Source organism: Aulonocara sp. 'chitande type north' Nkhata Bay, linkage group LG11, assembly GCF_057382095.1.
Source record: "Aulonocara sp. 'chitande type north' Nkhata Bay isolate Kocher_YH1m ecotype deep benthic linkage group LG11, A_spYH_male_GT1.1, whole genome shotgun sequence".
In the NCBI taxonomy this organism is placed as follows: domain Eukaryota; kingdom Metazoa; phylum Chordata; class Actinopteri; order Cichliformes; family Cichlidae; genus Aulonocara; species Aulonocara sp. 'chitande type north' Nkhata Bay.
Window position 1 is genome coordinate 38,246,450 of NC_141354.1, and position 24,166 is coordinate 38,270,615.

The 24,166-nt window shown below is 40.6% G+C and overlaps 1 protein-coding gene and 2 long non-coding RNA genes across 3 annotated transcripts; all 3 read left to right on the top strand.

Moving 5' to 3' along the window:
• Positions 1-4,736: 4,736 nt before the first annotated feature.
• Positions 4,737-9,606, top strand: LOC147319790 (uncharacterized). Its single transcript, XR_015131425.1, has 4 exons — positions 4,737-4,883; positions 8,146-8,241; positions 8,345-8,370; positions 8,942-9,606. It is a non-coding gene; the product is annotated as an uncharacterized LOC147319790 (long non-coding RNA).
• Positions 9,607-11,882: 2,276 nt separating this feature from the next.
• Positions 11,883-14,986, top strand: LOC147319791 (uncharacterized). Its single transcript, XM_086310096.1, has 4 exons — positions 11,883-12,021; positions 13,003-13,194; positions 13,288-13,313; positions 13,612-14,986. The coding sequence occupies exons 1-4, from the start codon at positions 11,964-11,966 to the stop codon at positions 13,678-13,680; spliced, it is 345 nt and encodes a 114-aa protein (XP_086166222.1). The 5' UTR covers positions 11,883-11,963; the 3' UTR covers positions 13,681-14,986.
• Positions 14,987-21,233: 6,247 nt separating this feature from the next.
• LOC147319792 (uncharacterized) lies at positions 21,234-24,135 on the top strand. Its single transcript, XR_015131427.1, has 4 exons — positions 21,234-21,541; positions 22,144-22,251; positions 22,354-22,373; positions 23,918-24,135. It is a non-coding gene; the product is annotated as an uncharacterized LOC147319792 (long non-coding RNA).
• The last annotated feature ends 31 nt before the right edge of the window (positions 24,136-24,166 follow it).

Consider the following 24,166-nt stretch of genomic DNA (forward strand, 5'->3'; position numbering starts at 1 on the left):
TTCTGGTCCTGAAAAAAAATAATAAAAGGCGATCGAAATGAATGTTGGTGCCAATCTTTAGTCCATCTAAAGGCCTAATTATAATAACAATTGAATATTACCTCAAATGTTTTTTTTGGAAAATATTCAAGTTTTATGTTTTTTGGGGCAAAAAAAGCAGTGCGCTCATGTGACGAAACCGGGATATAAAGGGTTAAAATCCGCGAAATGTAATTAAAACTTGACATGAATATTTCAAGGAGAAGTAGGTCTAAAAGATTGGCTAATTTAAAGTGGAATAAAATATTAATATATAAATTTTTTATAGCACTTTTTTGGGCGTGGTCGATTTGTGGCTCTAAGCCCAATAGTGTATGCATTTTTCTAGGACCCTGAGAAACACTTAAAGAGGAATTTCTACAACACATTTTTCCACTGAGGACCAATCTCGTCGCACCTGATTGGCTCAGCAGTTCTTGGTTGATCGAGTCCTGAACCAGCTCCACTTTTAACCTGTACACACCTAAATGCATATCTGTGATAATGTGATATGTCTCACCGCTGAAACCACCACTAATATAGGAGCACGCGTAGGAGTCCTGTCACACCCCCAAACTCAAGGTGGTGAAAGAGAATTATTTAAAAAAGCCACGTGTGTGGGATTACTTTAGTTTTTGAGCAGGTGAAACTCAGGCCTTGGTTTCCAGCCTCAAGTTGGAGTGCAGTTGACATATGCAGTGTAATGATTGGGGTGTCCGATCTTTAATATGTTAAAAAAAGTAGCTTTATAATCTATCCTGGACTCAGAACTGTGCAAAGATGGGACTGGAGTCATCCACACTGGTGTTCAGGTCTCATCTTCTCATATCTTCGTCAGCATCTCAGTAAAACTGTCCACTCGACGCACAAACCAAAGCACCTGTCCAGTTACCGGAGCCTAGGTGTCTCTTCATTGTTCCTGTTTAAACAGGTTCCACATATAACATTTGGTGCCACTAAAGACCAGGATGAAGGACGTCACTCTTCTACACATCCAGCTGACCAATGTCAGCCAGGGCACAGTGTTTATGCTGCAGCATCCTGCATGGGCATGGTAGGGCAGGGAGGCCAAAGCCTTAGTGGCAAATATAAATCGTTGCACATTCAGTGCCAGGTTTTGTACAAATGGACAAACTCTTCTTGGCCCTTGGAGGTTGGTTCTATGGGGTCCGAAACAGCAAAGGTTCTGTCCGGTTCAAAGCTACTCTGCGTCTTTGTTGGAGCTGCTGCTCCTCCTGAGCATCCACAAGCAAAATCCTCAATTATTAGGTCCGCCTACTAAAGCTCGGATATTCCTGTGATGAGGTTGTTGTGAAGTAACTCAAGAGACGTGTTCCTGACATTTAAACTACATTTTTATTAATGAAGAAGCAGAAAAAGCTTCCCATAACCTGCTGCAGTAGCCTCGATGTGAATCAGCGTCTTACACATCGAGGCAGTGACTCTGCCTCGATGTGTAGATATGATATGAAGACTGTGAGAAATTATGTTGAACGTATTCTGGAAACAAGTTCAGAGTTTTAACCTTGATGCTGTAACATTTTAAAACTTGTTTTATTAGTTTGAATCTTTTAACTTCATGCATCAAGCAAACATTTAATTATCTGCAACATTCTCTGACTGGAAGAAATTAGTTTAACATTTAAACCTATTTTCTGCACATTCCAGCACATAAAATAAAATATTTTTTGTGTTTACACTCAGTCTTTCAAATAGATGCAAGTAAAACACAGCAGAAAATAAATAAAGTCAAAGACTCAGCGGTCCTGTTGCTCTGTTTTCACCTGTAAAGCAGGAGTGGGGTAGGAGAGCAGGCAGTAGTCTGCTCTGTGTTTCGCTCTGGTCCTTGAAGGTTTTTCCAGCTTGTGGCAGCACTACACCAGCTTCTTACTACATTCTCACTTCTGTTTCGTCTCTTTTGACTTTGACTCTACATTTTTAGTTGATCCTGAGTGCTCACTTACTTTCTTATTGCGGTTTTCAGCTACACGCAACTTGTGAGAAAGACGCTGGTTGCCATTTTCACTTTGTTTGTATGAGTCACCATGAAGGTATCAGTCTGCTGCTTCGCTACGAGCTGCTCTCCCCCCTGAACGGTGCAGACTTCCTTTGTTCTTCCTTAGTCTGGGGAAGCTCTTGTTGCGCCTGATCATTGCTGACTTCCATACTTTCACTTTCACTTTATTGCTAAAGCACAGCTGACCAACATGCTGTACAAAACAATAGAAAAGAATTAAACAATAAACCGGCTATAAGTTAATACATAGGAGCTAAAGAAACAAACAGTGCAGGTACATACAAAAGGTAAACGTTTAAGACGGATGACAAGTCACTGGGTTAAAAGCCAAGCTCAGACATTAGAAGAGGCAAGACCATTACGAGACTTAAAACAAATAAAGGAATTATAAATGGATTCAAACTTGAACGGGAAGCCAGTGAAGGGACACTGACACCGGGGTTAGGAGCTCTCATTTGCTTTTACTGGCTACACATTGTGCAGCAGTGTTTTGTAGCAGCTGTAGACGTGAGAGGGAGGCCGGGCTCATTCCACTCAAAGCACAAATACAATAATCCAGGCGAGAGGTGATAAATGCGTGGATCAGTCTCAAGACTGTGGAGATGAGAACGTTATGGTCCACCGTGTTAAAAGCAGCTGTTAGATCTAAAAACACTGTTCCCTGAATCCACGGCTAAAAATAAGTCCTTAAAAAGCCTTAAAAGAGCAGATTCAGTGCTGTGGTGTGTTTTAAACCCAGACTGGGACACGTCCAAAATGTTAGACTTATCAGGATGCCCTTCAGCTGGGTGTAAACAGTTTGTTCCAAGTTGGAGATCGGCCTGTAGTTAGACAAAGTGGAAGGGTCAAAGGTCAGGTGTGTCGAACAAGGGTTGCATCACAGCATGTTTGAAACCTGGCCTCAGGTTTCACGTACCTGCGGTGCTCTCTGGTCTGCGCTGACTGCTCAGCTCCTCCTCGTAGTTGGTGACACTTTCTTCAAAGGTGTGTGAGAGGCACGCTCGTCAGCATCAGCACCCGCATCTATAAGCACTCAGAGGAACACATACGCACACATCCACCTGAGCAGCTGCTACAGCACCGCTCGCCCGCGGTGACGAGGGAGACACTCCTCCTCTGATGAGGAATTCAATTCAATTTTATTTACACAGCGCCAAATCACAACAACAGTCTCCTCAAGGTGCTTTATATTGTACAGTACATCCTACAATTATACATACAGAGAAAAACCCAACAATCATATGACCCCCTATGAGCAGCACTTTGGCGACAGTGGGAAGGAAAAACTCCCTTTTAACAGGAAGAAACCTCCGACAGAACCAGGCTCAGGGAGGGGCGGGGCCATCTGCTGTGATTGGTTGGGGTGAGAGAAGGAAGACAGGATAAAGACATGCTGTGGAAGAGAGACAGAGGTTAATAACAGATATGATTCAATGCAGAGACAATTTCAACCCTTAGAATGAAATTCTTCACTGCTGGTTGTTTTTATGTCGCCTGTATTGAACAACATGGTCGGAACACACAGTTAATTTTAGTTAGTTTTGTGAACACTTGTTAGGTTTTGTATTGTTGATTGTCATTTATGCTTAGAAATATCTACTTATATAGAGTTTTATAATTAGTTTTAGATTGGTAGAGGTTTGATCCTTGATAGTCTGCAAACTTTGTGTGTATTCCAGAGCACTCTGGGAGCATGGGAGAGGTCGTACCTTGTCTCATTGTTTTATGGTAGGATAAATGTATCAAAGGTTGTGTCCAAATTCATGGGCTGCATCCTCCTGAGGACCCGGCCTTCGCGGTCTACGTGGGCCGGGTCCTCAGAAGGTCAGGTAGGCCGGAAGTAAACGGCCGTGAAATTGGACGGTCTAGCCTTCAGATTAGCGTCACCGCTGTCTCGGTGGAGTTTAATAAACTCAGCCGTCTGCTCCTTGCTATCTAAAATATAACAGGACACTGGTGTAAATTCTCGACTGTCTCATACTTCTGTTTAGTCAGTTTTCTGTTTGACGTTTAGTCAGCTGTGTAAAAACCAAGGAAGAACCCACCCGGGGGATTAATAACGTTTTATTTAATCTAATAATCTAATAACTTTAATCTCAGCCAAACCGATTTACTCACGAACAAACAAAACACTGAAAAAAGCCCAACAATAACATTTTTAGGTTGTCTAAGTGACTTATATATCACGTTTAACCCGCATCAGTAACCCTTGAGCTCCCGGCTAGCTATCGAGCTGGTGGGTAACAGACGTCTCCGAAAACGTCGAAGCACTTTTGCAAATATGTGATGTCTTGATAAACCGAGCAGATATTTGATGTTTACACAACTACTTTCTCGCCTGAAAATATGTTAAAATTTTATGTTGTGACCCATAAAGATTAGTATGAGTAATTTTAAAACTTAGTAGCGGCCGCCATTGTTGAAAACTGGAATTGGCTGGGCCGCGCTATGAATTCTGGGATATGGTGGGCCACGAAGGACACACCCGACCCATCCTTCAAATTCGGGGAAAAGGAGGACGCATTTGTCGGCTGCATTCGGAGGAGTCTACGAATTTGGACAGCCTTCGTCACGTCGCTGTGACGTAATCGGTCTACAAATGTGACCTCAGGAGGATGCAGCCCATGAATTTGGACACGACATATATCCGTTTTAGTCCAAGTGCCTTTTGTTTAGATGAACTGCTGGACTTCCAGACCAGCAGGTTTAGGGAAGTTTGGAGAGTTTCCATTTAGACACTCCCCCTCTCTCTCTCTGTCTGTCTCAGTCAGTTTGTGTCTCTCGTCCAGGATGAATGTGTTGCTCTCCGTCTCTCTCTGGCTTGCTCTGATCATGTCGTCCTGTTGTGGTGAGTGACCTATGACCTTTGACACATCTGTGTTATAAATATTCAGGCTAAACCTACTTTTGCACTCAAAGGTCTGATATTGATCGAGAGATCCATGAAAGTTTTGTGTGTTTCATTCTTTCAGTTACAGGTTGAAGAGTCACTGAGTTTTTTGTTTGTCTGATAGACTAAAAATTACTAAACAAAACTGTAATCGATGACATGTCTTTATAAACTGCTTCTTTATAAACTGGCCTTTGAACTGAAAGCAGAAGCGACCACGAGACTCACGGTTGTTGACGTCTTTCTCTAGAAACCCGGTCATTTCAAAGGACTCAGCTACTTTACTTGTCATGTTGTGTTTGTGGGTTTTAGACTAGTTTAGGACATCGTCCTGGAAATACTCGAGTAGCATAAAATATAATCCTGTTCACATGTTTGTGATTTTATTGTTTCATCAGAAAGCTGGGAGACAAAACAACGTCATTGTAGCAGGCTCGTTAGGAAAAGGATCCAATGCTTCTGTAATATCCACAAACTGAAGTTTTTCCATGTTTTACAAAAATCTGTTAGAATAAAATCTGAGGTTCACTGTAACTTGTGCTTAAAATATATTGGAATATAAAATTATAGATACAAACAAGCACAATGCAGGCGTCAGTTTAAAACTAGGAACAAACTAAAGACAGCATAATGTGTCTGCCTGAAAACAAAAATGTTGCTGCAGATATGACTGCAGTCACGCCTCAGACACTTTGCATTGCATTGTGGGTGTGTGATGTGGACGTGGGTTTACCTTTAGATGTGAAGAAGACAGGAAATGAGGCTAAACTGTAGCTCTGTGGGTATAACATGCAGACACTGTGAAATAATCTGGCCTAGTTATACAGTGCATCTGGAAAGAACAGCACATCACAGACCGGCCTGTGAATGTTGCTCAGAACATGTGCACAGATGCTCACCATCCAACGTGATGGAGCCTGGCAGAACGTCTGCCCAAACTGCTCTGTGTCGGAGTTTAAGGTGAAAATGAATTTGATCTATTATGGAATAAGACTGTAACAATACACATGAATATGTAATGCAGCAGGTAAAGACGGTGTTGAACTCGTCTTCTATTTGCTCAGTAAATATATTTCTAAAGGCGCTACTGGTTGGTAACAACCCATCCAATCCACTCAAGCGAGATCGTGGATTTCATCTGGTGTTACTCACTGTCAAGCATTTTCTGGCTTCTCTGCAGCTTAACTCCCCCATGAGGGAGAGCACTGAGAGGAAATGTTTTGAATTTCACTTCTTTATTTGTTGGCACGAGCTCAAAAGCTACAAACATTATTCCCAGAAACTTGTGCATCCTTGTATTCACGCAGCAGGCTGTGTTGGGTGTTTTGGTCGTGAGCTGGCACAGAAACGTTTTAGGAAGTGGGGAGATGAACCTGGAGCATGAAGCAACTGCTGGGCTTCCAGTAAAGTTAGCAACAAATAAGCCAAGGTCTTGACCAGATGGGTTAAAATTGTGCAAGAATAAGATTTTGAATAGTAAAAGTCCTCTATTGAAGATAAATATAACATATACACATCCATGGTGTGCCCTGTGTCTCACAACAGACCTCAGAATTATTTCCCTGCTTAAGAAAAAACACTTTACAGCATCTAACCAAGTGAAGAAGACTCAGTGGGATGTCACTGTCAAACCCTCATGGTACTCCTGAGCAAGAAGGCCGGAGTAGACTTCACCAGAAAACATCTAAAGCTGCACAAAGAACAAAATAACAGAATAAATGAAACCGAGGTTGACGTCTATCAGAAGGAGAAACAGCTCTGAAGCACATGGGCTCTCTAATATGATGGAGACAATATTACTGCAGGGCTGCCAGTGGCTCGGGGTCACTGGTGTTTATTACTTCAACCAGGGAGGTTCTGGTTTTGGTAGCATTTGCATGCATTTGTCATTCTTCTAGTGTGTTGTCTGTGAAACGCCAAGACTGACATGATGAATTCATTAAATACATAATTAAATAATTAATTAAATGTGTCATGCATATTTATTTAATTATTTCCAATTTTAATTAATTATTTATTTATTTCCAATTTTAATTAATTATTTATTTATTTCACATTTTATTTCTTTATTTCACATTTTAATTAATTATTTCTTTATTTCACATTTTAATTAATTATTTCTTTATTTCACATTTTATTTATTTATTTCACATTTTAATTAATTATTTCTTTATTTCACATTTTAATTAATTATTTCTTTATTTCACATTTTATTTCTTTATTTCACATTTTAATTAATTATTTATTTATTTCACATTTTAATTAATTATTTAATGGTGTATTTCATTGATTCATTATGTCAGTCTTGGCGTTCCATAGCTGTTATGTTGATGATCCATTCAAACTCTGCTCACAAAGTCTTCAAGGTCAACTTTATGATTTTATGTATGGAAAATTGACAAAATGCCCAATAGTGTGGGTGCATCATCAACATGTAGGAAGTACCATATAAAGATTTAGTCACCTTTGACCTCTGACCTCTTCTTCAAGGCCAAAACAATAATAATAATACTGAGGGAAATATACATTTCCTCAGGGGTTCAATATTACATCATGTATATTCTCATATTTATAATTATATATTACATAGAGCTATTTAAACTTGCTTCTTTTTCTGTTTGTATTGACAACATACAGACATGTTGGAAATTTATAGATACACATTCTGTATATCGTGTCCCTTTGGACCTCTGACCTCTTCTTCAAGGTCAAAATGAGGTCAAAGTTTTTTAAAATGTCTTTAAAAGTACGATTAAAATTCTGCTACCTTTGCTTGCGTGGCCAAGATTTAGGACATGATACTGAATACAAACAAAGATAACAATTTGTGAAATACAGTACTCCCCTCAAAGCAGATACGGCCCAGAGCCGGCGCGTGCAGATGAACTGTGACGTGTGCGGAGCGAGGGATCGGACAGACCTTCATGGTGCAAACGCGTAACGATCCAAAGACACTGAAGAGTTTCTCAAAGCAAAGGAGTTGATTTTCTTCAACATGGGAGCGCGCTGTGGTCAGCTGCAGTAAAAGCACAGCATTTGGTAAAAACCATGAAAACGCTCGTGATTCCTAAACAGCTCAAACATCTCCATGAAAGCTGAATGGATTGTTTTAAAGTCTTTTAAAGTTTAGCACAGCCGCTGTTAGCAAGAGGAAAACGGCCTCCTTTAAATCCCAGCTGCTCACATGTTGTTGATGTTTGCGCTTCATTTTCCTCCACAGGACACGAGACGGAAGAGCTGACCACCGATCACACAGTCACACAGCCGACAGACTACGACTACAACGACCACACCTTTGATTACTCCAGCTTCCCCGGTAACAGCAGAGACCCACGCAAACACACAAACTCTGTTTAGTAACTGAGACTTGATGGCACTACCATCAGCATCTGTGCTTTTCTGTGTCTTTGTGTTTTCAGAGGTACAGCTTATGATCCCAAACAAGGTGAGCGCTTTAAAAAACAGGTTTTATGTCCATGTATGTTGAGACGCATTGTTAAAGGACAAATTCACAATATTTAACTCACATTTATATATATGCTGTATTCTGTTTATTAGTGTTTTCTGACATTTTGTGTTTATCCTGGTCGAGGGTTCAAATAATAAATTCTAGTGAGCCAAAAATTTGGGCTTCAGATATTTTTTTCTACTCTTTTCTCGATGACATCATAGAATAAGTCTAATGTGGCTGTGTTCTGTTTTCAGTGAGACACAAAAAGCAATAAAATCTTTATTATCCATAAATCATCCTTAAAGTAAATGTTAGTCAACATTATTAAACTTTAAGAGAAGTTGCTCCTTTTAACATTTTAAATATTAATTAAAATACATGTTGATAGTGAGTACTGATTACTTATTGTTGATTATGTTAATTCCACAGCTTTAAAGGTTCAGAGCTGATACGTTTAAATTTTAGTCTGGATAAAAATAATAAAGTTCATAAATGTGGATCCGTGTCAAACATCACATATCAAAGTAGCTGTTTTTGCTTCTGTGAACCATGTGGCTTCTCTCAGGGCTCAGGGATTGGCCAGCTGAACCTGGTACTCCTGCTGGGATTGGTGATTCTTCACGCCTGGAATTGATTGGTGGGCGGAGCCAAGGACGAGCTATCATTTGATGATTTCTGAACTCACTTCCTGTTATGCATCTGCAACTTTCAGCTTCTTCTTTCACATCTCTGCACCTCGATTAACCGCAGCGGGGTTTCCTCCCGGAGGCCAGAGGAAGTCAAGCTTCCCCATTTTTTAAATTTAAGTTTCATTTTAATAAAAGCAGTTTTTTTAAAGCAATAGATCCTGTATCACTCTCAACACTGGCATCATTAGTGTAGTCCAATCATCTTTATGCTCGCCTCCTTTGAGCCAATCAGCCTCCGCTCTGCACGGTTTAAATTTCAGTGCTCTTCCTTCATTCTCCCTCTCCGACTCTCCTTTCTAAAAACCCGCCTCCCTCCTCCCCACCCCGCTGAGTCACTCGAGCTCCGTCCAAGCCTCAGGGTTCACCTTCACCACCACCAGCGTCTGACTCTGATGGGCCACCAGCAGCCATCGGAGTCCAGTCACCAAATAGATTCATTAAAATACATTTCTTTCTCAATAAATGATGTTCAATTCTTCTGAAATGTTCTCTCTTTATTGAAATAAAATACAAAACACGAGGTTGGTGTCACACGTTTGTGATGGCGTAAATAAATGTTTTAAGTCTGAAAGGGAGCCGGTGGAATTTATCACTTATTAAAGTTTATTAAGACGCACATGAAGAAGTACAAACAGGCTGTCTACAGCCTCATTAGCTGTAAGTATGTGCACATAATATAATAATGATAATAATAGTCATATCCAGATGAGCAGAGTGGGAATCCTCTCTGTACATAATGTTTTTCCCCTCTGCTCATCCTGTGTTTTCTTCAAACAGTAGCAGCGTTTCCACTTATATCCTGTTGGCCAACAACGCCGGACGCCATCATCGGCACCGTGGGCCTGATCAACCTGGTCCTTGATTATCTGCATCCTTGATTTCATGCACTTCCTGACTCAGCCCTCCACATTTATCCAGGTTTGCTGGCTCTAAGTGAACTCCGGCTTGTGCCCATAAAAGGTTAATATGTAATAAGCTCAAATTTCAACAGTACAAAATGCAGTGAGTAGTTGATCCTTACACATCAAACTAAGACAACAGTCTGCTTTGGTGATGGGAGGGTCATCGGCCGTCTTTTGCTCTAATCGGAAACTCTTTGAATCTCTGTGGATCTCCTCACTGAGATCCGCAGCAGACTTTGAGAGTATATAAATATGTGAAAGTGACAAATCTGTGTAACGTGTCCTACAGCATCACTGACCCCCGGTCCCGGCTTGTGACTGATGCTGTAAATAGCGAGCAGGTTAGGGTTTTTCACAGGAGTCAGGGGCAGAGCCAACAAACCGTGCACATCTCTTCTTCACAGCAAGTGTTTGTGCAGCATGTGGCAGACACTTCAACAAGTTCGAAGGAGCTGCACATCTTACCTTTGATGTAAGAGTGTTACAACAAAAGGCGCAGTCCGGCGGTTCCCTCGCGCCTTCCTGTTCATGAGGTCATCTTTCACACACTTTAAAGAGTCACTTTGACTCACGAGCAGATAAACCAACACAGAAAGTCAGACAACGTTTTAGTTTTGACAGTAACATCAGAAACAGAAAGCCCCGAGCTTTAAATTTAAAAGAAAATTATAACACTAATAATAAAATGAATCTTTCTTTGCCCATGTGACAGATCTACACTTCATTAAATGTTGCAGTTTTTTAGTTTTGCTATCAGATAAATACATTCAAATCTAGTCGGCTCAGCCCTCACAGACGAGTTTACGGTGAGTAACAGCAGCTTAGTTCCAGTGAGCACAAGAACCGAGTGAAGTTTTACTAAGTTAAATGGAAAATTAAATATCCATCCATCCATCTTCATCCGCTTTATCTCCGGCTCCCTTCTCCCATCAGTCGCAAACAAGACCCCGAGATACTTGAACTCCTCCACTTGGGGCAGGAACTCATCCCCGACCCGGAGTGGGCACTCCGCCCTTTTCCGGCTGAGAACCAAAAATCTGAAGGAGAAATAAATCTGTGCATTCACAGAAATACGAGCTGTTAACTGCTTATGGTAACTGAACAAACATGCAGACTTCTGTGTTTCTTGTACACAGGTCGTGCTGGTCTTGCACATAGCAACAGTTTAGCAACCACATGTCCTCTCTCCACTTAAAGTCAAGATACGTGTGAAAACCACCAAACCCTCTATGCACAGTGACAGTGCATCTACTTACACTACTTTCTCTGGTAGTCAGCAAGCGTATATGCAGGTATGAACACTCTTTGGCTGAAAGAAAAAAGAAAAGCAAAGAAAGAAAATGATTTTAAAGCAGAGTTTTTTCTAATTAATATTTAATTCATTGCTTATATTCCTTTCTTATACATTTTATCCTCATCTGCTGTTAGTTGCTGGTGTGGACTGCAGAAACACAGACGTTGGTGTGAGTTGAGTGACCATGAGGGAGATAGTCGGGACAACAAATGTGTGAAACAATATGACCTCCTCAGAGTATCAGTGAGCTTTCACTGGACAAACAACTGGAATCATGTCCTGCAGCTGCTGATGTTTTTGCTTCTGTCGTCTGCAGCTTTGTGCAACGCTGCTTCTGGGAGCATTTTTATTGGCTCTCTTCCACAGCATGTCTTGTTCGTATGTCTGTTCACAATAGTCTAGTATGAATGCCTGTTGGGTAGATTTTCATCTTTAGTAAAAGCTGTACGACTCATGAAAACACTTAAATTTATGCCTTTTTCACATAAGCAGCGGGGCAGATTGGGGTCCAATTCTGGCCCCCGAGCCTTATGTTTGATGTAACTGTCACATCTAGAAAGTGTTTGGCTCACCTAACGAGTCCGGGCTTGCTGATAACAGGTAAACTCGTTTCGTGGGAAAATAAAGTTTTTGTTTAAAGTGTCAGAGGACTCAGATCTCATTCCCACGCTCTCTCTCTGCAGTTTGTGTCTCTCGTCCAGGATGAACCCGTTACTGTCCGCCTGTCTCTGGCTGACTCTGAGCGTGTTAGTCTGCTGTGGTGAGTGAACTGCAACCAGAAGCTTAGATGTTATAAATTATAAATTAATGTTATAAATGTGTCTTTGTGAATAGGAGATTTTTTAAAAAAGTGTTTGTTCTTTGTTTGCACAGTCATCCGTCGCTGTAACGCGGTCTCGCGGATTTTTTTTGTGTGTGTGCGCGTGCAACTTTCCATGTTTAGGCTATTTTTTTGTTTTTGTTTTTTTGTTCTTTTTTTTTAAACCCCGCATTGTGTTCTGCGTCCTGATTGGCTGCGGACCGTTATAAATAATCGTGCCGTGTCTCCTGTGCAGTACAGAATGCGTTCAGCTTGTCAAATTTACATAAATCTTCCCTCGCTGGCAGCGTGACTCTGAAGTGCTGCACTGTATGTTTGTAAGTTTTCTCCACCAAACACAACAATGTCGATGAAACGTTTTGCAGCGTCAGAGGCTCCTGCGGGTGACTTTGATTCTATAACACTGGACTTATTTGTTTCTACGAAGGTTTGAACTTTGAGAGTTTAAACAAGAGAGAAAAGTGTGTAAATGTTCATGCCTGTCTGAGAAAAGTGTATAAAGTGTGTGGTTTGGGGGGTTACAGTCTTAAAACGTCTATAACAATTGGAAAAAAAATTAAGTTGGCTGCTTCGCGGATTTCGCTGGTTATTAATGGGATGTCCTGATGTGGCGCACAGGTCACGGCCTCGCCTTCAAACCGAAAGCAAAACTGACAGCCTTTTTTTTTTCTGACCAATTAGCTCCAAACATCCAAAGACTTCAGACTGTTCAGATGACCTTTATTTTCCAAAGCTGTTAAAAAGCTTCATATTAATTAAATAAAATATTAATCCAGGGTAATACTATATTTAATAATATTTATTACATATACAGAATGAATTATAATTGGGTTGTTTTATAAAGGGTGTGTATGTGTATGTCAGCCAACTTCTGTCAGCTTACGTGCTTTTTATTTTGTTTCTGCTGAATTTTTATCACAGAAAACAGTGAAAAAGAAGACTGGGACCATTATGACCTCACAGAGTTTAACTGGACCGACTATACTGACTTCAACTTGATGGATTACAATGACTTCAACTTGACCGACCCTGTCGACTTCAACTTGACGGACCTTGACTACAGCTATGACTATATCGAATTCAGCACTGACGTTGTCTACACTTCTTTTAAAGGTAACAGCAGCGCACCAACACAGCACAGACACTTTGTCTATTATTGGTACTTTGGTACTGATGCCAGTATCTGTGCTTTCTCCTGTCTTTTAGAGGATGAGTCCAATTTCAGGAACAAGGTGAGAAATCCTGTTTTTTTGGGGTTTTTTTTAGACGTGTCAGTAAAGGACAGATTTATAGTTTTAACTTAAAACAAGAAAAAATTTATTTATTGATTCTGCTTTTCTGTATTTTCCGTCACATACTGTCTGTCACTCTAACACAGCCACAGTTTCAAAGACAGTGTTTGCAAAACAAATCCAGATCTCACATGATGGCATCATGAGTCACAAAAGAAGCTGCTAGCATACAACATTTCACCTTTTTTGTGCCAGATAAACATGCATGTATGTGTGTCTGTGTCGTTCACTCTCTCAGGCCTCAGGGATTGGTCAGCTGAAGCTCGTGTTCCTGCTGGGATTGGCTGTCCTTCAGATGTGGAATTGACAAAGATCATGGTGACGATAACACGGTCATCAATGATTCGTTTTAGTTAAAATTACATTACAACATAATGTCACGTTATGCTGTAATGACATAGGACCGAAAATGGAACAAAAACCAACATCGTCCACTTATTGGCTAAAACTGTAATAAAATATCTGCGGACAAAAAAAACAAACCAACAAAACTTTTTTGACAACATTTGATTCATGGAGTCATTGTTTGCAGTTCCTCTATCCGGTCGTTAAGTCTGACGTCACTAGCCGTGTCTGGGCCTAAACTCCGCTGCAGGTCCATATATCAAACGATCACTGTGGCATTACTGAGAGTTAAAAACTGTCTAAAGTCTTTCATCTTTAATAAAATGATCAGCATTCTGCTCTACCAGGTGTAACAACTGAGTTTAACATCCAGGCATCCATGAAAACGGCCATTTAACAGAGTTAGAAGTTAGCAGGGAGTTAGCTCGCTAGCTTCTATCTAAATACAATATAGCATGTCCTGACTGCGGGGTTTTGGAAACAAATTAAAACGTACAGCTCTGTTATCACTTCCAACATAAATGAAGACAGAAAACTAAACAGCAGTGACGTTTGTAGGGTTACTGAAGTTGGGCTAGCTGGTATATAATGATGTGCTACGTGACCGCTAGCGACACAGCTATGTTAGCATAATATAAACAAGCTAACTTTTTTCCCACTCGATAAAAGTTACCGTGAGTGTTCTCGGTGGTCAGGAACAAATGTAATCGCATGGCAGGATGCTGTAAAAGGACCAAACTTCAGCCAGGAGAACAACTGAGATAATCCATCCACAATACGAGGTTAGTCATTCATATATTGCTGCATGGGCTGGGCTGTAGTTACATCCTAAGGTTTTAAAAACTGAGCTTAAATGAATGATTAGCGGTAATAAAAGCCGAGGGAGGTCAACAGTGATCACTGACTGTTTCAGGAGCTTTTTGAGATCAAATAGAAGAAAATACATAACATTAAACATGTTAACAACACAAAAGCCATAAACGCAGACTACTTTAGGCCCGGAAGTAGGATTCGTCGTGTCATCACTTAACGACCGGATAGGTCACTAGTGCATCTTTCTATGGTCACGTCTTCTTTCATCTTATTATGAAAGCTGAGTTCTTCTCAGGTTCAGTCTCGTATATTTGTGTTTTAGATTTTTAACTAAATGAGAAATTTAGTTATAAAAGAATGTTTGAATAAAAACGCACACTGATAAAAATATTTGCTGTGACTTTTTAATGATTACTTCATGCAGCTAATTTTAATTAGCTTTGGTCCTTCACAGAAACTCTTTAATAAAATATTTGATTTATTCATTACAATCTGTGCAATCTTCTATTTAGGTAGTGCTATTTATTACCCATATTTACTTCTTTACAAGGAAAATATACATCTTTCAATACAAAACTATCATAATTTAAATTTTAATCATTGAATCATTGAATCATTGCCTCTGAAATGCCTCAATGCATTTGTGTAAGTCATTTAAAGCGCAGCAATGTGAAAGACTTGAATAGTGACAAACAAAGGTGTACATAGTTATTAATCTGAATGATGTTTAAGCGTTCACATTATTGTTATCCTGCTTCACGTTTTTGTCAAGTTATTCGGCGCTTCTGTACAGCAGGAGTTTTTAGGGATGATGTAACTCAACAGGTTACAGAGGCAGGATGATAATCAAAATCTTAGCATACTGTACGTAAAAGGTCAAATGAGTGCATTCATGAGGCTAAGTGCTCCTTCTTTGATTGTAATCATGTCTGTGCCACTTTGTATCTGTGGGTTTGTGATGTTGTTACGTTCCCGTAAAAGGGTCCAGGCGATGAGGGGGGGAAGTAACAAAAAGTGTCCGGGTCAGAAAAAGGAGTCAAGGAGGCAAAAAGGTTAAATTAAATAGTTTTATTAAAGTAGCTCAACTAAAAGAGACGGACAAGCTGCTATCACCATTTAAGGAAAACAAACACAACTCAAGCGGTGGTCAATAAAGTAAAAAGTAAGTCAAAAAGAGAGCAGCTCACTAGCTGCAACCACACAACCACACAGCTCACTAGCTGCAACCACACAACCACACAGCTCACTAGCTGCAACCACACAAACACACAACTCACTAACTGCAACCACACAGCTCACTAGCTGCAACCACACAAACACACAGCTCACTAGCTGCAACCACACTAATGGCACGCTGGCTCAGAGCTCACCTTTCCCTGGGATTAAATACTTTTAATTACTGACGAGAGTCAGCTGCACAAAAGAAAGGTGGCAGCTAAGGCAGGAGAGATGGTCGGACACGCCCACACAGACAACTTCAGGAGGCCGCTCTGCCAGGGCCGTAACAATGTTCACATCAGTTTGAATTTCGAGCACAGATGGTGTCTAAACGTCTAGCTTTGTGGGTATAAAACACAGATAAAGTACTGACACTGTAAACTCTGCAGCTTTTACATCCCCACCCCCTATTTTTTTTGTGTGTGTGTGTTTGTCAAACTTAATAATATTTAATAAATATTTCAGATCATCAAAGAAATTTAAATATTAACAAAGAAAACAGAAAATGCAGTTTATAAAAGAGGCAGTTTATTATTCAGGGGGAAAAAAATAATCAAAATCCAAACAGTCAATCTTCCCAAAAAAGAGTACTCCGAACTGAGGGGATTGCACTACCAGAAGGAAACATTGCAGACACTGAGGACGCCTACGAGTACCTGGGAATCCCACAGGAAAATAGGAACCATGAACAGGCTGCTAGGAAAGCTGCAACCACCAAGTACCTACAGAGGGTCAGGCAAGTCCTGAGGAGTCAGCTGAACGGTAAGAACAAGATCTATCAACACTTATGACCTGCCAGTCATCAGATACAGTCACAGAGTACTAGATTTATCAGAAACCTCACTGGAGTATCCTAGAACTAGGCTCAGGGAGGGGAACTAGTTTTTCAGCGTCACTCTGAGACAGGATATTTCTAACTTTAGAGATGTTGCACAAATGGAAGAAAGCAGTCTTACATATTTGTTTAATATGTGCGTTGAAGGACATGTCCTGGTCAAAAATGACTCCAAGGTTCCTCACAGCGTTGCTGGAGGCCAAGGTAATGCCATCCAGAGTAAGAATCTGGTTAGATATCATATTTCTAAGCTTTTCAGGGCCGAGTACAATAACCTCAGTTTTATCTGAATTAAAAAGCAGAAAGTTAGCGGCCATCCAGGTCTTTATGTCTTTAAGACATTCCTGCAGTGTAACTCATTGGTGTGTGTTATCTGGCTTCATGGACAGATAGAGCTGGGTGTCATCTGCATAGCAGTGTAAATGTATGCTATGTCTTCTAATGATACTGCCTAAGGGAAGCATGTATAATGTAAACAGAATTGGTCCTAGCACTGAACCCTGTGGAACTCCATAATTAACCTCAGTGTGTGAAGAGGATATGACACAAACCACTGCAGTGCAGTACCTGTAATACCTACAGCATGTTCTAATCGCTCTAATAGGATATTATGGTCAACAGTATCGAACGCTGCACTGAGGTCTAGCAGGACAAGCACAGAGATGAGTCCACTGTCAGAGGCCATAAGAAGATCATTTGTAACCTTCACTAAAGCTGTTTCTGTGCTGTGATGAGCTCTGAAACCTGACTGAAACTCTTCAAATAAACCTCTGCAGATGATCTGTTAGCTGTTTGACAACTACTCTTTCAAGGATGTTTGATATGAAAGGAAGGTTGGAGATTGGCCTATAATTGACCATAAGGAACAAGTAGAAGTCAGCTCTACTATGTTTTAGTACAACGTGTTCTTCAGGCATTAGACTCATCAGCAAAATGAAAGCGGGATTTTAAAGCCACAGCAAGACTTTTACCATCTTGAGGCTTTTAAGCGGGCGACTTTCATTTTCCTGCAGACACAACGAAAGCAGAAGTGAAAGTTGTCAAATGTGCAACAGTTTTTGGTGGTTTTATTTTATTGGCTTGTTTTTTGAGCATAATTGTCTATTTTGTCTTCACATAACTGCGTGATGAATTTAGAGGCTGCATAAATGGCTATAAGCTGAATATGGACTTTTATTTCTTTTTTTTCAGTAAATACCTGAAGCTGGAAATCAGCCAAAAAGGTCAAATTTATTACAAGGAAATCAAACCATATAAAATCCCACTGTATGAGTCTGTATATTACACCAGAGTCTTGATCATCCAGGTAAGTAAATCTCCAAAAGTTGATTCTGTTCATCTGGTCGTAGCGTTTTGTGGGAGAAACGTTTCGTCACTCATCCGAGTGACTTCTTCAGTCTCAGCTGACTGCAGGTTTCAATCTTATAAACAGGACATTTGCATAATGACTGAAACCAGCCCAGTGAAGGAACAATGGGCTGGGAGGTCAGTTCCTTAATCATAATTATGCAAATTCTCATGACCATTGATCAACAACACATACGGATTACTATTTAAGGTTTGACTCTCATCATCCACTGGAGCATAAACTGGGAGTCATCAGGACGCTACAACACAGAGCGAACACCATCCCCACTGACACAGCAGCTAGGGAGGCAGAAGAACATCACATGAAGAAGGCCCTGAGTAAATGTGGTTATCCCAGCTGGACTTTTGTCAAAGCTGGAAAGGCTCCTACAGAAAGCTCCAACTGATCCAAGAGAGAAGGACAACCGCTGCCTAAACGAAAACCTGTAGTGATCCCATATGTGTCAGAAGTATCGGAGCAGTTGAGACGCATTTTTTCTAAACACCGGGTCTCTGTGGCTTTCAAACCCCAAAACACGCTGCGCCAAAAACTGGTCCACCCCAAGGATCGGGTCCCCCGACACAAACAGAGTAACATAGTGTACGCTGTTAAGTGCAGGAGGATTGCCAGGATTTATATATCGGGGAAACCAAACAACCTCTGGCGAAGCAGATGGCACAACACAGAAGAGCCACCTCGTCAGGCCAGGACTCTGCAGTCTATTTACACCTACAGGCCAGCGGACACTCTTTCAATGATGAGGATGTAACATCCTGGACAGTGAGGAACGCTGGTTTGAGGGCGGAGTCAAGGAGGCCATTTACGTGAAAGGGAAAGACCATCTCTGAATCGAGGAGGGGGCCTAAGGGTACATCTATCACCATCTTACAATGCTGTGATTGCAGCCATTCCCCAACTCTGTGAATGGGACTCATGGTTATTGATCAGAGGTTGTTGATCAATGGTCATGAGAATTTGCATAATTATGATGAAGGAACTGACCTCCCAGCCCATTGTTCCTTCAGTGGGCTGGTTTCAGTCATTATGCAAATAGAATAGAATAGAATTCAACTTTATTGTTATTGCACATGTCACAATTACAAGGCAACGAAATGAAGTTTGCATTCATCCAGAAAGTGCTTTAGCAATAAAATAGATATACCATATTTTCCGCACTATAAGGCGCACCGTTGAAGACTGGGTCTGTTTTCATACATAAGGTGTACCGTATTATAAGGTGCATTAAGACAAACAAAACAGTCAGATAACTTGACCTTTAGTAAGCTCATTCACATTAACTCTTAACACTGTTAAGCTGTAACACATTCAATATTGAAAAATACACTTACTTTTGCCAGTACATTCAACTTCCACAATTCCATCAAATTCTTTACCTTCCGTGTCTGAGTTACGGTAAACAGCTGCGCAATTTCGGTATCAACGATGCCCGGATCCCTCTCACGCCGGATTAAAAGGCATTTAAAGTGCATTCAGCAAAATAAAACAATCAGATAAGTTAAACATCATTCATCATTATCTGAATCAGTTGTTGCGGTTACTTAGCTGTTCAGTGATTATTCCAGCCTTCGTGAAAGCTCGGACGACACTTGAGACTGATACCTTAACCCAAGCATCCACGATCCATTGACAGATAGCAGCGTAACTCGCTCGGCGTTGCCTCCCTGTCTTGGTGAATGTGTGTTCGCCTTCTGTCATCCAATGCTCCCACGCAGCTTGTACTTTAACTTTGAACGACCTGTTGACACCAATATCTAGTGGTTGGAGTTCTTTGGTTAATCCACCCGGAATGACAGCAAGCTCCGAATTAGTTTGCTTCATTTGGGTTTTGACAGCCTCGGTGAGATGGGCGCGCATGGTGTCGTAGATCAAAAGAGACGGAGATTTGTGGAAAAAGCCACCCGGTCTCTTGACATAAACTCAGCCACTCGCTCATCTTCTCCTCGTCCATCCAGCCCTTTGAGTTAGCCTTGACGATGACGTTGGCCGGAAACTTTTCTTTTGGCAAAGTCTTCCTCTTGAAAATGACCATGGGTGGTAGTTTCTGGCCATTAGCTTGGCAGCCCTGAACTACAGTGAAGGATGACTTCTCGTTCCCTGTGTTGCGTATAGATACCGTACTGGTCCCTGTTTTCTCGACAGTACAGTTCACGGGGATGTCAAAGTTGAGGGGGACCTCGTCCATGTTCGTGATGCGTTCTAGCTGGATCTTCTTTTCAGTGATCTTATTCTGGCAGTGCGTGCAGAAAATGGCCAACTTTTCTTTGTAATCGTTTGGCAGTTGCTGTGAGACAGTAGTTCTTGTGCGGATTGAGAGATTATGCCTTTTCATAAAACGGAAGCACCAAGAAGGTCCCCCTCGAAAGTCGTTGATCTGCATGTCAGGTGCTGCCGCTGTTGCCTTGAGTCGAATAGAGACTGTAGAGACACTTCTGCCTGCTGTTCTCTGTTCAATAACCCACTGTTCAATTTTGTCCACTAACTGCGGCCATCGCGCCTTGTTCCCTCGGAAACTCCTTTTGGTCATCTTTACTTGTTTTAGGTCATCTTCTTGCTTCCTCCACTTGCGCACCATCGACTCATTAATGCCGAATTGTCTCGCAGCTGCTCTATTTCCATTTTCTGCTGCATAACTGATTGCTCGGAGTTTAAAATCCGCTTCGTAAGCGTGTCTCTTCGCAGGTGCCATTTTGAAGTCGTTATACATACACAACACGGTAATGTTTTGTTGAAGCACAGTACGTATTACTCCGCGAGGCTCCTGGCAACAGTAACCGTAATGCTCCGAAAAGTGGCACTAAAAGTTTTTTTGAAAGATTTTTGAGCATCGTGTAGCACATAACATCAGTTCGAGGTCAGTAAGCACAAACCAAAATTCATACATAAGGCGGGGAAACCTGTAGTCAGCAGAGTCACCTGGATGAGTGACGAAACGTTTCTCCCACTGAAAATGTCCAGATGAACAGAACCCACTTTTGGAGATTACACCGGAGTATTATTGCTACATTAAGAAAATAAAAAATATTTTCGATCATTTTGAGAACAAAATTGAAATTTTAAAATTAAAGTTGAAATGTAACATGTTTGCTGTAATCTCTATGAAATGCCTTGTTAGGATGGGTCAGTGAAACAAATGTATTAACTGTATTATGATATACCACATCCTCTTTTTTTTTCTTTGTGTGCATCCCCTCTTCTGAATTTGTGTTTTTCTGTCTGAGCAGACTCAGCTTTTTCTTTTCAGCGTCCTTATACTCATCAACACACTGTGTTTATCAGCTAAAAGAAACCATTTCACTCACTCAGAGGGTATAGAAGGGTCTTGAAACAACAACTGTAATCTTGAAATTTTGCCTTTATTCTCGAAATGATTAATAATATGTTTCCCTAATACTCCTTGGAAGTATATTCAGTCTGTCTGCATGTAAAAAGCAGACAGAGCTGGCGAGGAAGTGAAAAGTGCTTAAAATAAACTTTTGTCATCTTGTTGAAGTCGTGAAGCTCTCTCAGTGAGTTTGTGTCTGTCGTTCAGGATGAATGCCTTGCTGTCCATCTGTCTCTGGCTGTCTCTGATGATGTTAGTCTGCTGTGGTGAGTGAACTGGAACCAGAACATCCTTTAATCCTAATCTGCTGCAGGTTTAAGCTGTTTTACATGAAAGATGTGATGCTGATTGAGAGAATGATCACGCCTGTTCTTTTTTTGGCAGTCAGGATGTTTTCTGCATTATTTCTTATAAACTGCTGCAGCTGCTTTGAAACTTTAAATATTAAAATTGCAAATCATTTTGCTAACTGATGGATTCACGTCAACAGTCCTAAAAAAGCAAACTTGCTCCACAGAGGTCGACCAGCTGATTGATCCATCGTGACTTTACTGGACGTCAGAAGATGTTTGTTGCATTACTGCAGTTACAGTTTCATAAGTTTTTAAAAAGATTGTTTAAAAAGAAATTTAGAGATCTGTTAAGAATTTGCTGGAGTAATTGTCCTGGAGACACTTGCTCTGTCAAACAACTTCATACCACTACATTAATGTTTGGTGCATGAAACCATGAACATCAAAAACTAAAAAACTAAAAAACTAAAATGCCAGGCTTGTAGAGCAGTTTGTAGGTTGTCTGGAGTTTGTTTTTAGCTCACCTTCCATCAGGTCACATGAATTTATTGTTTCTGCTTAATTTTCATCACCAGGAATCATTGAAAAGGAAAACTTACACCATGAAGACATGTATGAATTCTCAGCGAATAACTACACTTCTTATTATAACTTATCTTCTTATTATGACTACGATTACTATGGTAACTTCAGAGCACCTGCACAACACAGACACTTTATCTAGTAACACAACTGTTACTGAGCTGTACTCACAGCAGCTTCTGTGCTTTCTTGTGTCTTTCTAGATTTTTTCCCCATGAACAAGGTAAGCCATCTTTTTTCAGATGTACTGGTAAAGGACAGATTTACAACTTAAAACTGGAAAAGATTTATTTGATTATTTTGCTTTTCCTTATTTTTGTCACATACTATCATGTAATAAACACAGCTGAACTGCAAAAACACCTCCAGAAATCCTGATTACACATGTCACAAAATCAGTGTTTAACATCAGAAAATCCAAAGATTTTTTTTTGTGTTTGAGCTTAAATTTGTACTTTTTTAAACTTTAAACATTAGTATTGGAAATAATTAGAAAAAAAACCCGACTTTATATTCAGGAGGTTTTCTGACAGATGCCCGCTGGATTCACTTCAACAATCCTAAAACTAAGCACAGCTAAGCAGAGATCAGCCATCAGTGTTTAGCTGACTTTTATTTTTCTGACGTTACTTCAAAACTACAAGTAAAGCTGGCGTGTAAGCCCGTCACTTACTTGTGGCTTTTTAGTTGGTCTAACTTTCCTGCAGACGCTTGATAAACAGAAATGAAAGTTGTTGAGTTTCTTCCCGTCTGCATGTTTGTGGTTTTGTGTCACGTACTGTACTTGTGACACTGCTGAAAATGATGCGCAAACTCATCTCCTGTGCAACATATTTCTTTTTCACAGAAACTGTAGAAAAATTGAAAAACGACAGGTTAACCAGTTCTTTCTTTTAGTTCGTACGCTGCCTCTTCGCTACTGACTAACACTTCTTCTAGTGACAATGACCTTACTTTCTCTAAACTTTACACTTTCATAGTCACACGCAACACTTTTATGTACTGCCCAATCACAAAAGTACATTTTACTGTATGCACGAATACCAGAGTGAACTCTCATTACAGTTTTATCTTGTTTTCATCTATTCATCAACCTGAACTGCATTTATCAACCTGCATCCTTTTCAACTAAACGTTGTTCTTGACTTGAACTGAACATTCAGTCACTTTCTCTTATTGTGCAAAACATATATTGTGGCTTTGACCCAAAAAATACCTGTATGGAAATCAAAGACTCTCGGCACAGTCTAACAACTGGATAAACTTGGGAATTAAATCTCCAGCCTAACATTGTCACACTACAAGACCTTCATCATCAGCCGCCACTGCGGTCTGTCACTTTTATAACATCCCACCCAGCTTACCTGTAGAAAAACAGAAAAACAGTCAATCAGTTCTTTCTGCGCGGGCCGTACGCTGCATCTTCACTACTGACTAACACTCGTGAAGCGCCAGCTACCGATGCGTTCGAGACTGAGTGCCCCCTGCTGGCGAACAGTACAATCGACATTAACAGTGGCCTTTCCAAAAGAAAGTGTCTTTGAGCATAAAATAAAATGGGGGGGCTACGATTTTCATGTCTTTATCTTTATCATAGCGCCACATATGTGAGGACGCATGCATCCATGCGTGTAACACGTGTCTCCATAATTTGGGCGTGCATGGCTGCCAGTGGCCAGTTTAAGTTTACTCAGTATGAAAACAATAAAGTTTATGGCGTGAAATTTGAACATTTCTGCCTGTGTGTTTGTGTGTGACCTCTCTCAGGCCTCAGGGATTGGTCAGCTGAAACTGATGCTCCTGCTGGGATTGGTTGTCCATCAAATCTGGAACTGATTGTGGGTGGAGCCAAAGACAGAAGCTTTATCTGCAATGAAAGTTGTAATAAAAAAGACAAAATAAAAGACTTTATTTTTGAAACTATTCGAGTGATTGTTTGTTTATTTTGAACAGCTCTGACCTGCCTTATGTTTTATTATCAGGGCTTACATCTTTCTTTAAGTTCAGTGGCCTCAT

Excerpts from the sequence above, each read along its gene's own strand:
- LOC147319791 (XM_086310096.1), top strand. The coding sequence starts at position 11,964 with ATGAACCCGTTACTGTCCGCCTGTCTCTGGCTGACTCTGAGCGTGTTA. Across the intron at positions 13,195-13,287 it reads TGTCTACACTTCTTTTAAAG|AGGATGAGTCCAATTTCAGG; the intron begins GTAACAGCAGCG and ends CCTGTCTTTTAG. Across the intron at positions 13,314-13,611 it reads AGTCCAATTTCAGGAACAAG|GCCTCAGGGATTGGTCAGCT; the intron begins GTGAGAAATCCT and ends TCACTCTCTCAG.